At 44.9% G+C, this 12,405-nt stretch overlaps 1 protein-coding gene across 1 annotated transcript in view; it reads left to right on the top strand.

Moving 5' to 3' along the window:
• Nucleotides 1-12,405, top strand: part of NMT2 (N-myristoyltransferase 2) — a 77,416-nt gene that overhangs the window by 40,511 nt on the left and 24,500 nt on the right. Inside the window, exons 3-4 of the mRNA XM_029955574.1 lie at nucleotides 7,684-7,819; nucleotides 10,937-11,081. Of these exons, the coding sequence (XP_029811434.1) occupies nucleotides 7,684-7,819; nucleotides 10,937-11,081 (281 nt within the window). The remainder of the gene's footprint in view (nucleotides 1-7,683; nucleotides 7,820-10,936; nucleotides 11,082-12,405) is intronic.

The raw sequence follows: 12,405 nt of genomic DNA, 5'->3' as shown, positions 1-12,405 counted from the left end.
GTGAAACGGTGGACAGATGTCCGAGAGCCCTTGTGGGTATTTCCATCCCAGAGAGGGTTAGTAGAGAGCAAACCAGTCAGTGGTCCATGGCAGTTTTGAAACCCATTCAGGAGCATGTTGATGAGGTTTTGGGATAATGGGCTCCTGGATCCTGGAGCTGATGACCAAGAAAGAATTCTTGAAGATGCCTTTGGTGCAAAAAGGAGACTTTGTTAAAGCTCATGGACAGGACGAGCTGCACTGGGGCCGTGGGGAGACACCGGTTTATGGAATTGGGGAAGATAAAGTCAAGAGGAAGTTTCCCAAACAGACTTTCGGAGACCTACCTGTTGTCAGGCTAAGGTTGTTTCTGCCTATTGCAAAGTATTAAGACTGTAGTGAGTTCCTGGACTTTAGGCTATCATAGGATTTCTTTTTTTTTGGTAAACTGGTGGATATTCTTATCAGTTTAACCATTTGTGGGGTTTTTTTGTTTTTGTTTTTTTCCTTTCCTATTTTGGGGTAGCCTGAAGTGTCCAAGGAATATCATCCCTGTTCCATGATGGGGGTGGTGGGGGGTGCTGTTAGCCTGCACTTAGCCCTTAGCCTGCCCCACGCTCCCTCATCAGTGTCTCCAGCTCTTAGATCCGAGTTCAGTCCTCATCCTTGGGACCTGCCTTCCCTGGCTCTCGCCACTTGTCTTTCGGGCTCTTGATTCTGGTCTTTCGGTCTTCCTTCCAGAAGAAAACGGACTTTGCACCTGAGTCCATAACCTTCTCCATCTGCTTCCTGCCTGTAAAAGGTTGAGGGGGTCCAAAGGCCCGTTTTCATTTTGTTCTGCTCTTTTTCAAGCAACTGTAATGCTTTTAGAAAGGTCTTGGGCTTTCCTACAGTTTCCATTTTAATCCACTCTGTTAGACAAAAGCCACCCTGAAACCTCTGCTTTCTGGTAAGCTTTTTCTCTGGTTCCTGGTGAGGATTTAGGGTGGAGATTCTTAGAAGCTCTGTTTAGAGAAGATAGACAGGTCCCATCATTCAGAAATTTAGAAGGCCTTTTGTCTCTCTGGAATGGTCTAGAAGGCCTTTTGTCTGTCTGGAATGGTCCAGAGGCACCACCTTCCATCTGTCTAAGGTCCTAACAAAGGGTCATAGGGCTCCACCCTAGCATTTGACTTTCTGTCTTGAGGCCATTTCTTAATATGCAAACCCTTTGCCTCCTGGAGGTGCCTGGGGATAAGGAACTTACTTTTTAACCTAAAAAGTACTGGCTGAATTTCTATATTCTCGAACTTCTGCTTAGAAACTGAAAAGTTTATTCTTTGATTGATCCCTCTCTTGTCATTATAGACAGCAGGCAAAGCCAGCGGCTGCAACCCTCTGCCCAGAAATCTTTTTAGTTAGGTCATCAGCTCATAGGTACATTTTCTGTTTTCCACATCGTCGCTGGTGACAGCTTTCTAAACAATCCCGTAGTACGTAGCACGGGTGTCCTTTCCTCCATCAGATTTTGTATTTGAAAATGAAGGAATCACTGAAATAATCATGACATGAAATACTGTCTCTGTTTTTCTTGGCGCCCCCCGGCCTTCTCATCTGGTCTTTGCCGTTGCCTCATGTTTTGGGGTTTTAGTAGAGCGGCCCTCCATTTTCCACCACATTTCTTATCCATTTTGCCTGTTTGTCAAGGTAGTGACATAGAACAACGGTCACCTCCTTCTGCTTGCACATTCTGTGGGTCAGGCAGTTCCTCACTTGCTGTGTCTTACACAGGTGCTGGCTTGACCGAGCCGATGGTCCAGCAGGACCCTGCGCCCACCCCCGCACTGGTTGCTGCTGCAGCTGCATGTAGGTCAGGGCGCTGTCCCCCTGCCCGGCTGTCTTGGGGCGCTTGGACCTCTTCCATGGGTCCTGACTGCCCCCAGAGTGCAGGGAGCCAGGTGGAAACTGCATGGCCTTTTGTGACCTAGCCTCCGGAATCACGTGGTGTCACTGCTGCTGGGTAAAGAGCAGGGGTGATAAGCCTGCCCAGATTCAAGGAAACAGAATCCACTCCACCTCTTGGATAAAGTGTCAAAGAAGTTTCAGACGTGTTTGGAAACTGCTTGCACCTGGAATGGTATCTGGCAAAAAGAGAACCTTGCTCTGTCATTGCATCCAGTAAATAGGCCAGCGTGCCTCCCTTATTGTATTTGCTCATCAGTCTTTGGGCAGATGCCGTGGGACCCCAGGAATAACAAGTCATGTTACTGTTATGCCCAGATTTTAATATCGCCCCCAAAACCAGAAACCGCCAGGGAGACCGAGGCACGCATGCAAAAGCAAAGGGCTTTATTACGGGTTTAGGCTGGCCAGGGCCTAAACTCGGGCTCACAGACTTTACCGGCGTGGTGGATCCATGCTGAGAGCGAGCGAGCCCCAAACAAAGGTGGGGCAGGGCTTTTATGAGTTTGGGAAGGGGGAGTTACAGCAAATTGTGACACAGGTATAGTGATCCAACCATTGTTGTACAATATGATTGACAACAGGTTTATCCAATTACAATATTTAGAGTGTTAACCAATTAGAGTAGGCCCAGGACCCTCAGTAGGGTGTAACCAGCCTTTACCCATAGCTTCTATTCCTAGGCCTGCCCTGAAGAATGTTAAGGGTATTACAAGGGTGGTCTCTCCTGCCTCGGGCAATGTGTAACCGCCTAATAGTTCTGGAGAGACTGACCTTTAGACCTAGTTTAGAGGGGAAACTTAAAGCCTGTCATGGCGTCTGTTAGGTTCAGACTCGTGTTCTTACATTACAACGGGGCTTGTATTTGTAATGTATTCTTGAAAAATAGAGACACGGTACTTCACACTGTATACCTTTTATTCCAAATGAATTAGAAAGCTAAATATTTTTTTCCAAAGACAGAGATAGAAGGATGATTATATAGTTTGAGAAGAGGGAAGGACTTTCTAATAAGCAATGTTTAAAAGCCCCAGAAGCCACAATGGAAAATATTTTAAATATTGGACTCCACCAAAGTGTCGAATGTTCTACAGGAGAAGATACCATAAAAAGTAAACTGGGTAGAGTATTTGCAATCTACATAATACACAGCAGCCTAGCCAACGCAATGCAGACATAAAGTAGTGTTGCTTGGGGTTGTTAGAAGGATCAAAGGAAAGTGCCTCAAGTAAAAATACCTAACACCTGATAGGTTCCCTCCACGAGTTTCTAAAAACCACCCACACATCAACTTTTTAAAGAGATGGGCAAGAGAAAAAGGGTATGAATGAGTGATTCATGGAAAACTAAATGGTCAATAAACATGAAAAGATGTATAGCCTCACTCCTGATTAAACGGAGAAGAATTAAGTCTGCAGTGAGACTTTTCTACCTGTCAGCCGATCAGGGATGAAAAAGAATGGTAGTATTTCTGTATTGGCAGAGAGGCTGGGACATTGACCTTCTCATTTACTTAACTGTTCTTTGTTCCTTTTTAGGCGAGGTGTATTTTGCCTCTGGCTTCTTTCAGGATTTTTTTTTTTTTAATCTTTGATTTTCTGTAGTTTGAAAAGAATATGCCTGTGCTGAGGTGTACTGTTTTTGGACCTGTATCCTGCTCGGTGTTCTCTGAGCTTCCTGGGTGTTTTGTTGGATGTCTGACTAATTAGGGGGAATTCTCATTCATGTTATTTCAAATATACATTTTTTTTAATGTTCATTTATTTTTGAGAGAGAGTGCAAGCAGGGTGGGGCAGAGAGAGAGGGGACAGAGGATCCAAAGCAGGCTCCTGCTGACGGGTGCAGAGCCCAGTGTGAAGCTAGGCTCACAAACTGAGATCCTGACCTGAGCCGAAGTCAGACGCTTAACCAACTGCGCCACCCAGGTGCCCCTATTTCACTTATTTTTTATGTTCCTTCTCTCCTGGAATTCCCATCATGTGTGTGTTATACCTCTTGTAGTTAGGCCACAGCCTCTGGATGTTGTGTTTTTTCAGTCATTGCTCTCTTTGCTTTTGACTTTTGCATTGTGTCTGTTAAGGTTTCCATTGCTGTATGTTCCAGCTCAGAGATTCTTTCCTATGCTGCGGCCAGTCTGCTAATAAGCCCATTAAAGGCACTCTTCATTTCTCCTAAAGCGTCTTTCGCTATCATTTCCTTTTGGTTCTTTCTTAGGATGTCTGTCTCTCCAGAAACATCGTCTGTTCTTGCCTGCTGTGTTCTTTGTTCATTTGAGACCTTAGCATATTAATCCAAGTTGTTTTAAGTTCCTGGTCTGACAATTCCAACATCCCTGCCCGGTCTGGTTTCTGTGCTTGCTTTTTTTTCCAGCTGTGTATTGGGCCTTTTAGTAAGCCTTGTAAATTTCTCTTGATAGCCAGCCTTGAGGTAAGAGGCATGGTTGTGAGTGGGCCTTCAGTAGCATGGTGGTGAGGTGTGGGCTGTGGAAGTTCCACGGTCCCGCGATTGGGCCCCTGCCAGCCGTTAGTGAGCCTGTGCCTCTGGACTGTGAACTCACTCGTGCTTTCCTCAGTGTTCTCCTCATATGGGACAGGATGCTGCAGTGGGCTGGGGTCGGATATTTCCTTTCCCCATGTCCATTCGTCTCTGGTCAACTAGTTTCTCCTGGGGCCTTGTTGAAAACAGAGTCCTCTGGCTGATTTCAGAATGGTACCCCACCTCCCCCACCTCCACTGCCAGGAGCATGCAGGGATTTTTGTCTACTGTTTGCTGTGGGAACCTGATGGGGCTCCTGGAAATAAAGTGTGGGATCCCCTGTGACCGGGTCCCTCTGCTGCACATGCAGGCGCAGCACTTGGTCTGTTACATTTGGAGTTTCCTTCCTTCCTAAAAATTTTTAAACTTTATTTATTTTTGAGAGACAGAAACAGGTGAGGGGCAGAGAGAGAGGGAGACAAAGAATCTGAAGCAGGCTCCAGGCTCTGAGCTGTCAGCGCAGAGCCCGACATGGGGCTTGAACCTACAAACCGAGGGATTATGACCTGAGCCAAGGTTGGATGCTTAACTGACTGAGCCATCCAGGCGCCTTACACTTGAGGTTGTCTCACTGAGCATGGCCCCCATGAGGTGTGTCATCCTGAGGCTGTGCCCTGGGAAGCCGTAGTACCCTGTATTCACCCATCTGTCTCCAGTTCTGAGGCCTCTAGTTGGCCCTGTGTCCTTGGATGCAGTAGGAATTATTGATTTTTCTGGATCACTACTAGGATGGAGTAGTGATTTCTAAGCTCTTTACATGCAGAATCAGAAACTGATTTAGTGTTGGTGGAATGGATATGGGTACAGTATGTAGTAAAGCAATCTTAATTTTCTTACTAAAACTAAAAATGTGCATGTTCTTTTTAAAAAATATTTTATTATTTTTTTATTTTTGAGAGAGAGAGGCAGTATGAGCAGGGGAGGGTCAGAGAGAGAGACACAGAAAATCGCAAGACAAGCCCCAGGCTCTGAGCTAGCTGTTAGCACAGAGCCTGATGCGGGGCTCGAACCCATGAACTGTGAGATCATGACCTGAGCCGAAGTCGGACACTTAATCGACTGACCCACCCAGGCACCCCTAAAATGTGCATGCTCTTGGACCTAGCATTTCTACCTTTATGAAAGCATAAAGATGTAAATAGAGATTTTTTTTACAGTAGTATATTTTAATATAGATGGTTAAATAAAATATATAGTTACACAATCGAATGCTCTCCGTCTGCTAAAAAGAAATGAGGTAGCTCAGTGTATCCTGACATGGAAAGGAGTCTAAGGCACATTAAGTCAAAGGAGAAAAAAAGCATGTTGGCAAATGGTATGGGTTTTTTAAATTAATATTTATTTTTGAGAGAGAGAATGCACATGCATGAGTATATGTGAGTGGGGGAGGGATAGAGAGAGGGGGAGAGAGAGAATCCCAAGCAGGCTCTGTGCTGTCATTACAGAGCCCTATGTGGGGCTCGGATCATAAACGATGAGATCATTATTGAGCCCAGACACTCAACCAACTGAGCCATCCAGGGACCCCAGCAAATGGTATGTTTTTAAGATTCAGTTTTTGCTTAAAACTTATTCATATAGGGGCGCCTAGGTGGCTCAGTCTTTAGAGCATCCAACTCTTGATTTCAGCTCAGGTCATGATCTCAGGGTTCGTGGGATCAAGCCCTGCATCCAGATCTGAGCTGACTGTGTAGAGCCAGCTTGGGATTCTCTCCCTCTTTGTCTGCCCCTACCCTGCTCTCATGAGTACTTTCTGTCAAAAAGAAAAAAAAAAGGAAAAAAACTCCCAACTTATTCTTAGTAAAAATGAAGAAAGAATATTTTGGAAGAATATATATCAGAATAGCCATTGGCTGCTTTTGAAGGACAGTGTTTAAAGCTGTTAATATATATCAGTGACATTTGTGTCTTGGATGGTGCAGGTATATTTCATAATTAGGTAAAAACTCAAGAGAGAGAGCAGGCAACAGCAGATAATTGGGAACAAGAGAATGGGACTGGTTGTTTCCATCACGTTTCCCTACATCCAGGCAACAATGCAGGAGTAACCTCGGACTCTGGATTTTAACTTCCTCCTGGGAATACTGTGGTAGCGTAGACCCAAGTAACTGGAAATTGCAAATCTCTTGGTGTCTCTTTTGCTCTTTCAGAAGGTGACAGCCATAAGTTCACAAGAGTTCCAGACAGAAATGTTTTACCAGTGAACCCTTTCTTTTTCATGTAGAGTTTTTTATTGTTAATTCCTCTTGCTAAATTATTTATTAAGGACAATTTCCCTTCTGCAGAGAAGCGGTTTCTTTGGCTCTGTGGTGTTGAGATTAGTGGCTTGTTGTACCCAAGAGATGTTTATAAAGGACTTTTTGACAACATGTGTCTCTCCCTTAAAGGGCTGACTAGAAAGTAGGTTAGCAGAGCAGTGATCTGTGTGAGAGCTATTTGACTTCCATGATAAGATATGATGTGTAGCTACTGTTTTACTGCTCTCTGATATCTAAGATCTAAGCACCTGTGATATGACTGAGTGTAGACTGATAATCCTCCTTCGTTATTTGTCCTGTTAACTTTTCATCTAAATTTCATTTCCCTCTTTACATCCTGTTGTGAGTTTCTGGATCTAATCCCATCACGTGTATGTGGGGTTGGGGCTTCCCTCACCATGGGCAGTTTCTTGGACACCAGCAAAATTCTCATACCATTACACTGCGATTCTCTCTATCCGGGGGTAGCATCAGATTCCCTGGGGGAGGGTTTCGTCCTACCAGACTGTTCCCACCCCACCCCATCCTGTCCCCCCACTTCAGATGCCACTTGCAATCCCAAGTTGTCCCCTGAATTTCTGACCAACCAGCTGTAAATCCGTAGTTCTCAAGACCCCCTGCTCAGATTTGATTAATTTGTTAGAACAGCTCACAGACCATGGGAGCTGGGACTGAAAGTTCCAAACATCTGACACATGGTTGGCACCACTGGCAACCAGCCCCCATCCGTAGACACTTTCCAGAAGTCACCTCATTAACATAAGAGACATCTTCAAGCTGTTGTCATGTTGGAAGAATATGTGAGAGCTACATACCTGGTCATCTGAATGATCACACATCTCTGTTTCTTATAAATCACAGTGTCCTGCATTCTGACTATATAGCTGTGTCTAATTCGTGTTGTTCTAAATGATAAACTTTATGTAATGACTTTGCATTCTTGTTCTGCCTTCTGTGAATTTCCTAACAGAAGTCCCGGAGCAGACTTGGGTGCCAAAAAGAAAAAGAAGAAGCAGAAGCGGAAAAAGGAGAAACTAAATTCTGGAGGCGCCAAGTCAGACTCGGCCTCTGATTCGCAGGAGATTAAAATCCAGCAGACTTCAAAAGTGAGCCCCCTCTTTTTCACTATCCCCTCTGTGGTGTCTCCAGCATGTGAGGGCCATCTGTGTGACTGTGCCGGCTGGCGCGGTAACTGGAGGCTGTCCACGGCCTTCCTGAAGCTGACATGAGAGCCCGAATGACAGAGGTACAGACTGTGTTGTTGTGTGTATGTGGATACGGCCCTCGATTTTCCTTTATCTCAGAGCAGTTAGGATGTAGACTGCAGCGAAAGAAGTGAAGTCTCATGGGGAGCGTGTCAGGTGTGCTGCAGGAGGGACTGCTTGCCCCTCATACGGTAGAGAGACTATTTTCTCTTTAAATTGAGAATCAGAATTGTTTGAATGCGGGCCTTTCTCCATTGTATTTTGTTTAAAAAAATTTTTTTTAATTTTTGTTTTTGAAAGACACACACACACACACACACACACACACAGAATGTGAGCGGGAGAGGAGCAGAGAGAGAGGGAGACTCAGAATCTGAAGCAGGCTCCAGGCTCTGAGCTGTCAGAGCCTGATGTGGGGCTCAAACCCATGAATAGTGAGATCATGGCCTGGGCCCAAGTCGGATGCTTAACCCACTGAGCCACCCAGGCACCCCCTCCATTGCATTTTGTTTTAAACTGGGGCTTCTTTCCCTGACACTAGATGCTAGCTCTGGATACCCCGTAAATTACAGTGGGCGGTGTTTAGGAGATATTCTCTGCACTCAGGAGTCAGAATAAGGTGATAATTGTCTGGATTCTTTAGACATCTTAGAGGTGGACGGCTTGGACATTTTTCCAAGGTATTAAATTGATAAAGAGTAGAGGGCACTATTGGTACTTAATTTTTCTCTGAGGAAAAGAGGTATGCCCGATGTCGGGATATGGTAGCAGGACACTAACGTGGGGCTTATACACGCTCTCACCTCCGCTAACACTAAATCGTTTCTCCCCAGGGTGATGCTGCTCTGGAAGTTGAACGGAGAGGTTTGAGAATATGTCATAGCTGGGGATGAGCCCCGGGTGTTGTACGCAAGCGATGAGCCACGGGACTCTACCCCCGAAGCCAAGAGCACACTGTGCACACTGTTAGTTAGCTAACTCGACAATAAGTTGTATTTAGAAGAAGAAAAAAAGAATATATCATAGCTGAATTTTCCTTGCTGCTTTATGACCACGGATTTGAAAATTGTGCTTACTTATATCTACTTTAAGAAAGCGCTTAAAATAGCAAGCATTCAGATATAAATATTTCATGAATGGTCATTTTAGGGAAAGACTGCTTGTCAACCTGATGAGGCTAATGAGGTAGTGCTGACACCACTCCCAGGTCTTCGTTGCACGGGGATAGCATTGGCTTCTAGGGACCAAAGATGCTGAATCATGTTGATCGTAAAATTGCTTGAGTTTGGTATGTTGGGATTGAGACTTCAACTCCAAAATTAGGAAGGAAAAATTCCCATGACAGATGCAGTGCAGGCACTGTGTAGGTTCGAACTTGCTTTTTAAAAGATAAACGGTGCATGTTCAAGCGTTATTGGTTGAAACATGCCGGGTGCTCCAAGTTCCCGGTGCAATTACAGGTGTTCAAAGAGACTGCTTTGTTAGGGTTTTAAATGGATATAAATTTCATTTTGCTGGCAATCAGCCACTTTTATGTTGGAGGTTCAGACGAGACCAGAGCAGGAGAAATCTAAAAATACAATAAATGGAAGTACCCAAAGTATTCTGCCAAGTTAGTATGTGTAATTGCAAAGTGACATTTGTGACTTAGATCTCTATGAAAATACAAGGTAAACGGCTTACAGAACTGTGGCAGTCCTGGGGGGTGCTGTTGGACTTAGAAGTGGAGACAGTACTCACTTGCACCTTCCTCTGGCTAGACTCCAGCACTTTGTGTCCTTGAGTTATTGAGGTGGCAAGAATCCTAAGCAAACCCGGTGCTAAAGACAGGGCAGTCACTGTTAAATAAACCCTGTCTTGTACTGTGTCAGGTGGGGAAAGCTTCCCAAGTCAAAAGATCAACTCCAGAGCACAGACCCTTCCAGATTCAAAGTCGAACAGAAGTCTAGAGCCACTACCAGTAAACCAGTGAGTGTCGATGGTGTATCTCCTTGGTGCCCGTGGTGTGTTGTCATATAAGAAAACCAAAGGGCTCTGAAATTCTCGTCAACCACTCCTGAACTACAGTGAAGAGCATTCTTCATGTGGCATCAAAATTCTAAAACCATTGTGTGCATTGAAAAAACTCCGTTATTTTCTTATTCAACACTAAGAGCTCATTTCTAGTCCCATTTTCCATGTGGAATTACATTATTTGAGGGATTCTCCCCCCCCCCCAAAAAAGCTGGGGAGCCTTCAGAGATAGAGGAATATTGGCCTCAAGGAAGGAACTTTAGAATTTAAAAGATATGTTCAGTTTTCCAGACTGAGAATATGTTTTACTTATAAAGGTTTGTTTCCAACACGGGTTGGGAAAAACAAGCTGTGGTTGCTCACAAAAGAAAGGAAGAAACTACTTGTGGGAAGGTTTTGTCTCTGGGGGAGGATGAGGGCTGGGAGAGGGCAAGATGTGGCCCAGCCAGGAACGCCTACTTATTAGAGAGATTTTCTTTCTCGATTAACTTCCTTCCTAGCTCATCACTCAATTCACATTTCTTTCTGGCTTCTTCTTTCTCCTTGTTTTGTTTTTGTTTGAACTAAAATTTCCCTTTTCTGCCGTGTTTGCATTCAAGCAGTCACTTCCTTTGTCCTCACATTGCGTTAACCCTAACCGTGAAACCGAGGGTGTGCCTGACTGGCCGCTGCTGGGCAGTAGCGCATGCGTACATGTCATGTCCCGCCTCCCGGCTGCTCCGCCCACATGTGTGGTGGTGAGGACCTCTTGCGGCTGGTGGGACCCTGGGGACCCTGAAGCCAGCAGGTGGTTGGCTTGAGATTTCCAAACCTGTCAAAGCCCCATTAACAGAATGTGTTTGCCTCTATTCTAATATGTTAGCACTTGAGCCTGAGGCCCTGACCGGGCTTGGAGGAAGAGTGTTGGTGCTGTGGCCTCCAAGGCGGATACCCGCGTGTCTGCCCCAGGTATTGGAGCGATGGCAGCCTCCTCATTTCCGTGTCTGTGTGTCTTTGCCGTTGTAGAATCCCACCCTCCCAATGCAGAAGTTGCGGGATATCCAGAGAGCAATGGAGCTGTTGTCCGCATGCCAGGGCCCTGCCAGGAACATTGATGAGGCTGTCAGACACAGGCACCAGTTTTGGGACACGCAGCCGGTACCCAAATTAAGTAAGCTTTTCGGCCTTCCCCTCCCCCACCCCCAAAACACATCTGGGTTGACAACAAACAAAAACACACAAAAGCAATTACACTTAACTTATTTGTTTTATGCCACAGATCCGAAATTTACGCAAAAGTCATATTTTTCTTCTTTAAAATATAAAATTGGGTAGTGACATGGTCTTGATTCCTCTTGCGATTAAAAAAAAAAAATCTAACGTCCCCCACTTGAAACGTTAGTATATTTAAAAAATATATGAAAGGAGGCGCCTGGGTGATTTAGTTGTTTAAGCTTCCAGCTCTTGGTTTCAGCTTAGTCGTGATCTCATGGGATTTGTGGGCTCTAGCCCCACATTGGGCTTCACACTGACAGTGTGGCCTGCTTGGGATTCTCTATCTCCCCTCACCCCCAGAATATATATAAAAGACAGAGTCTCAGAACCAGTTTTGGTTTTGACTTTCATGGAAGAATTTTCCCTATACATAAATTATTACCCGTCTCACATCTCATTTATTCCAAAAGACACAGGAAATTTGGCCTATTAAACCTAACTGAAATGGAAAATTTTATGCCTCTTAGCAAGAGGATTCTGCTCACTCCCCACTGGTGTTAGTTATTAGCAGTGGGAGAGCACAGCAGCACAGCGGAGGGACCCGGCCCCTCGGGAGGGCTCTGGGGGACCCTCGGGCACCCAGCGTCTCAGCCGTGGGCCTCTTCCCTCTGTGCTCCACCTGCTTTATCATGGTTCACTCTGACTTTCTCCTCTAACATCTCCATAAACATCATTTGAAGCATTCCCTTCTCTCAATAAAAAAGGTGATGATATAAATGCACTAAAAATGTTTTATAACTGTATGAAAAGCTAAACCCACTGCATACAATTACCCTCTTATGAAGATAGATTGTAATTATTTCTATGTTTTTCTTTCTTGATTGCTCAGGTTCCAGAATCTGTAAGATAAAGGATAACGTGTCATCCACATCTCATAATAGTTCACTTCTGGACAAGTAACCGGTTTTGTATAAAAATCAGGGAACAGTCCTTGTCTGTGCCTTCAAATGGTGGTTTTCACACTGTTTAAAGTTACCACTCGTCTCCCAGCCACACACCTTACAAAGCAATTCTCCCCACTGGGCTTTTCTTTCAGGCTCTAGAAATAAAGGTATTTGATAGTGGAAGGAGACTCTAGCATGAATTTACAGATTTTAAATGCCATTGAATTGAGTGACCGTTAGCTAAAGCGATTTGGGTTTACTGACCCGAATGTACTGGGTTTACTGAGTGCTGCTTGGCAAGCTGTTGGTGGCTGTGAGGTCAGTACCCCAGGGGGA

Source organism: Suricata suricatta, chromosome 10, assembly GCF_006229205.1.
Source record: "Suricata suricatta isolate VVHF042 chromosome 10, meerkat_22Aug2017_6uvM2_HiC, whole genome shotgun sequence".
NCBI lineage: Eukaryota > Metazoa > Chordata > Mammalia > Carnivora > Herpestidae > Suricata > Suricata suricatta.
The sequence above is the reverse complement of the archived record's forward strand: the minus strand, read 5'-3'. Positions and strand labels throughout refer to the sequence as shown.